Source organism: Nelumbo lutea, chromosome 4 (assembly GCF_056320005.1).
Source record: "Nelumbo lutea isolate HS-2025 chromosome 4, American lotus-T2T, whole genome shotgun sequence".
In the NCBI taxonomy this organism is placed as follows: Eukaryota; Viridiplantae; Streptophyta; class Magnoliopsida; order Proteales; family Nelumbonaceae; genus Nelumbo; species Nelumbo lutea.
Genome location: NC_142687.1, coordinates 39520444 through 39525657, shown reverse-complemented (window position 1 = coordinate 39525657; position 5214 = coordinate 39520444). Strand labels below are relative to the sequence as shown.

At 36.3% G+C, this 5214-nt stretch overlaps 1 protein-coding gene across 2 annotated transcripts; it reads left to right on the top strand.

Moving 5' to 3' along the window:
- The first annotated feature begins 287 nt into the window (after positions 1-287).
- LOC148855332 (purple acid phosphatase 4-like) lies at positions 288-5214 on the top strand. 2 transcript variants are annotated; one of them, XM_088985127.1, is made up of 7 exons: positions 288-495; positions 3784-3940; positions 4053-4160; positions 4260-4387; positions 4482-4610; positions 4725-4792; positions 4885-5214. In XM_088985127.1, exons 1-7 carry the CDS (start codon positions 301-303, stop codon positions 5096-5098), a joined length of 999 nt encoding a protein of 332 aa, XP_088841253.1. In that variant the 5' UTR covers positions 288-300; the 3' UTR covers positions 5099-5214. The 2 variants fall into 2 exon arrangements, with proteins under 2 accessions (XP_088841253.1, XP_088841252.1); XM_088985126.1 differs by lacking the exon at positions 288-495 and adding an exon at positions 2974-3386.

Here is a 5214-nt window from a genome sequence, read left to right as displayed (position 1 = left end):
CGCTCCACACACTTCGGATTGAGATTGAGGTCTGTAAGTCTGTTGATGATGAGAGAGCTCGATGTCTTTTGCATAGCTTTTGAAAATCCCACACCCCCATCCTTTCTGTAATTGCATTATTGAGACTCAGATCTCTCTCTCTCTGAAACCAATTATTCTTTAGGCGGGACCCAGCAATCAGTCCTGAGTGGTCTTCCTTTGTTCACACAGAAATATTTATAACAATGCGTCTCCTCGATCGATTAACTTACTTTTTTTTTTTTTTGTTTGTTTCCTCCTTCCCCCAGGCCCAGAGTCACCATGGCTGCACCTGCATGTTCCTCCTTGAAATCTCTGGCTCTTTCCAAGGCAATTTTGGGCCTTTGGTTGGTGTCTACAATTGCCGAGCTGCAGAGATATGAACACCCCTCAAATGTTGACGGGTCGCTCAGCTTTTTGGTTATCGGAGATTGGGGAAGAAGAGGGACTTACAATCAAACAGAAGTTGCACTTCAGGTCTTTTAAATCTTCTTTTGCCATCACTTCTTATATAAGAAATATTATTTGGGTAATTTATGCTGGTGTACGTTCTACAATGTTAATTGATTTTCTTGTTCTCGTCTCACAAACCAATCAAAACAATTAATCCGGTTTGACAAGAGATTGTTTCTCAAAACAAAAATACAAAAACCATGTTTTTGGTTGTATGTGTTTTTTATTTTCAAAACTGAAATAAAAAAACGTACGTGCTCTTAAATTTTTGGTTTCATAAACATGTTTTCCTCTAATTATTTAATATTATGTCCCATAAATCGTTTAATTTATATATTGTTTTTTAAACAAAACCAACTTGTTTTTTTTTTTTTACTTTAAAAACAAAATAAAGCTCAATAACATATTTTTGTTTTCTTTCTGCTGATGTGATGATGTAACGATTATAAAAACAAATGAAAACAAAAACATTTAGAATGCCCCCTTATTTTATGATTTCTTATTTTTCTTCTTTCCTTTATAGTCCCCATTTCATGGAAAGGATTCTTTTCATTATTTTTTCTCATTTGTTATTATGTGGGTCCCATTGTTGGTTAGCATTTATCAGGTCTGGTCTATTAGCATAACCAACTAATAAATGATAATTAAATGGCTACTCCTTTTCTTTGCTCCAATGGACCCTTTGGTAACAGTTGAAATGGCTAAACTAAATAAAAAAAAAAAAAAAAAAGCTTTTTCTGGTTTTTGATAAGGAAAGCTGATGAAAAAAAAAAAGAAAAAATAGGAACATGAGAGAAGTTGGATACAATTACATGCGTATTAACTTACCCACAAAACTTTGGACACCATTTATAACCTTGATTTGGGAGGGCTGAAGTGTAACAGCTTCTACCTTTCCAAGGTGGGCTCCACAGAAATAATTTATAAGAGCCAAAATTAGTTGTCAGTCAGTTATAGACATAGGCCATGCTTGGGAGTGCTTAAAAATAAGTGTTTATTTGGGCTGAGACCACCATTCAACACTTACTGATGTTTGGGAAATAAGCCCGAAATAAGTGATTATTTTAAAAATGTGGGCTTATTTTTTAACCCCAAATTTTCAGATTTTTTTTAGTGCTCATACAATAATCACCTATTCAATTTGTTTCTCCCATACTTATCCCCGATAAATTTTTAAAATACCAAGCATACCCTTTCAATATTGTTACTTTTTGCAACAATATTGTTACTTTTATGAAAGCACATTTACAAAAGTACTTTTATAAAAGTATTTTTACAAAAGCACTTTATAAAGTACTTTTACATTAAAACACTTTTATGAAAGTACTTTTATATGGAAGCACTTTTACGAAAGCACCTTGAAAGTACTTCTATAAGAGCATTTTTATGAAAGTACTTTAATAAAAGCACTTTTATGAAAGCACTTCTATCAAAGTACTTTTATTCATTCACTTTGGATTAGATTTTTTGAAAATTTGAAAGAAAATGAAAGACAAAAGAGTCACAAGTGCTTATTAGAGAAAAAAAACCACCGAACACCTAATCTAAAATAAGTGCTTATAGGTGCCTATTTGAATAAGAACTTGTTTTTAAGCACTTATTTTTAACATGAACACTCCCAAACATAGCCTTATATGGGTGCAATTCAGGTGGGCCCAAATTAGCATTTTAGACTGTTTTGTGCTTGGGGCCCAGCCCGTTCAAATTTTGACAAAATTCCACCCCAGCCTCTCTGAAAGGCTTAATGGGAGCACTACAAAGCGGTTTAACCAGCTTAGCTGAAGATTCATTTCAGCCCTCCCAAACAGGGCTTAAATCACAAGGACAGAGCAAATCATACTTCTCAAAGCTGTGTGCATATAGAGAATTAGAGATCTAACCCCTCAGATCATAGTTCTCCAACGAAGGGTCATATTTTCTATGTGCGACCATCACATCCAGAAGACTGAGATCCCTGGATGTAAAGATATGGGTGAGGGGTCGTCTTGAGGTAGGTAGAAAATAGAAACTAAGGATCACTCTATTCTATTGTACTCTTTCCAAACTGAGCCTAGGGAAAACTTATTAACACCAATAATTGAAACACTAGATGCCTATATCTAGATGTGTATAGGATCCCAAAATCAGACCCATATGGAAAAGTACAAACAAATGAAAGGCATGTGAGGTTTCGGTTTCCCCATTCTTCTCCAACTCGTTTTCTAGCTATTCTAAGTTTCTAACCAACTTTCCTCAACAAGAAAAAACTAACCAACTTTCTTACCTAGCTTCTTCCTTGGTGGGAGTGGGAGTGGGAGTGGGAGTGGGACCCATCTCTCTCTCTGGAAGGATGGACCCAATAAATATTATCAAGATTATGTGATCAAGGATCTATTGATGGGACCCACAATTGGATGGCCTGATCCGTTCACGTAGAATTATTTATGCCACTCCCTGCCTCTTGATTGATTACAGCCTGATTTTAATATTTGTACAAGTTTCGTACCCAAATATGTTCATCTAATTTATATAAAAAATAAAAATGACAGTTGATCAGGTTTCACGCGCCTTACTTGCGTGATTCTTTAATACTTCAATCGATTGCTTTTCTGGGTCAAGTTCTATACGGCTATAAAAGGCTGCATTGATGAAGCACATTTTGAATCGTGAAGAATTAAAGCTCCTTCTCTCTCGTTTGTTCTCAACTTCTGTCCTCTATTCCCTCCCTCTGAGCCATGGCTGGCTTCTCCTACAAAAACAAATCCAAGGCTTTGTGCCTTGTCTTGGCCTTTACTCTTGGCTCATGTTTGGTCTCCACACTTGCCAAGCTTCAACGGTTTGAGCACCCCTCAAATGCTGATGGGTCGCTTAGCTTTTTGGTCATTGGAGACTGGGGGAGAAGAGGAGCTTACAATCAATCTCAAGTTGCCTTTCAGGTTATTATATACATTCACTCTTCTATATCATTTCTTTTTCTTCTTCTTCCTCCTCTTCATCCTGTTAGGTGGGTCAAGTTGCCTTTCACGTTATTATATACATTAACTCTTCTATATCACTTCTTTTCCTCCTTCCTCCTTTTTCTATTTCTTTACAGCCTCTTCAAGTTGCTTTGTGGTTGCATTAAATTTTTTAAATTACAGTTTGTAAAAATGTTTTTATAGTTTCTTCCAAATGTTCACAGTTGCTCCTCTTTTTACTACTCACAAGTTACGACGTGTAGAAAAATGGCACTTATTTGTTTTATTTGTAGCGTGACTGCGTGAGGTGAGACTACAGAATGCAATGAGTCATTAAATCATGAACCTGATATGTATGTCTTTGTTCATTATATAGATGGGGAGGATCGGAGAAGAGCTCGATATAAATTTCATTATCTCTACTGGGGATAATTTCTACGAGAACGGATTGACGGGCATCGAAGATACAGCATTTGAAGAATCATTTACCAATGTATACACTGCTAAGAGCTTGCAGAAGCAATGGTACTCTGGTGGGTATAGACTGAAATGGGTTAGAAACGAATGAGCTTTAAAAATGAATTTTCTTCACTTATCTTGAAATTTAACTTATTTTTTTTCTGCGTTTGAACTGAAAATATGCAGTTTTGGGCAACCATGACTATAGGGGTGATGTAGAAGCACAACTGAGCCCTGTTCTTAGGAAGATAGACGGCAGATGGCTGTGTTTAAGATCTTTTGTTCTCAATGCAGGTGACAGAATTCTCCTTCTAATATTTTCTCTTAACTTCATCTGCTAGGATCAAAATTAAAGAAGCCAGATGATACATTATTTTCCTTGTTATTTGATAGAAATCGTCGAGTTTTTCTTCGTCGACACAACCCCCTTTGTAAAGAAGTATTTTAGCAGTCCAGAGGGTCATACCTATGATTGGAATGGTGTTTCTCCTCAAAAGGACTATGTTGCAGACCTTCTTAAGGTAATTCAATTATAACCTTCCTCCCTATATATTGTATATGGAACTCATTTTCATGAAAACAACAGACCAAATGTTCAATTAACTGTGTAACTAGGACGTCGAATTGGCACTGAGAGAATCAACTGCCAAGTGGAAGATCGTCATTGGTCACCATGGGATCAGAAGTATTGGATATCATGGTGATACCCAGGAGCTAGTCAAGAAGCTTCTTCCAATCCTTGAGGTAAGTAATCAAAAGAAGAATGGGAGGGTTGAAACTTGAAAACAGAGAAGAAAGAAGAATTCATGGTTATAACTTCATTTAGTTAAACACATAATGAATTTCCCGAATTTCCAGGCCAACAATGTTGATTTCTACATGAATGGGCATGACCATTGCTTGGAGCACATTAGCAGCACAGTCAGGTAAGATTGTTCAAACTAATTGATATGATGAGGAGTTGCTTGTGAAGAAGAGAAGTTGGTTTTAAGACTAAGTAAATGAGCTTTCTATGCAGTCCAATCCAATTTTTGACCAGTGGAGGAGGGTCAAGAGCATGGAGGGGTGATTTTGGTGGATTGAACCAAGATGGGGTGAAGTTCTACTATGATGGGCAAGGGTTCATGTCTGTGCAACTCACTCAGAGTGATGCCAAAATTATGTTTTATGATGTATTTGGCAATGTTTTGCACAAATTGAGTGTGGCTAAGCAGGCTTACTCAGCCATGTAGAGAATTAATTGAAACACAAAACACTTTGCTAGATTAGCCTAGCAAATTGAAATTGTAATTGAAGCTTTGGAAATCATTTTCAAAGAATACAATCATATTGATATGGATTAAGAAAA

What these genes read in the sequence shown, in the direction of transcription:
- LOC148855332 (XM_088985126.1), top strand. Translation starts at nt 3,186, where the DNA reads ATGGCTGGCTTCTCCTACAAAAACAAATCCAAGGCTTTGTGCCTTGTC. An exon ending in AGCTTCTTCCAATCCTTGAG is followed by an intron (nt 4,611 to 4,724) that starts GTAAGTAATCAA and finishes CCGAATTTCCAG; the next exon opens with GCCAACAATGTTGATTTCTA. An exon ending in CACATTAGCAGCACAGTCAG is followed by an intron (nt 4,793 to 4,884) that starts GTAAGATTGTTC and finishes CTTTCTATGCAG; the next exon opens with TCCAATCCAATTTTTGACCA.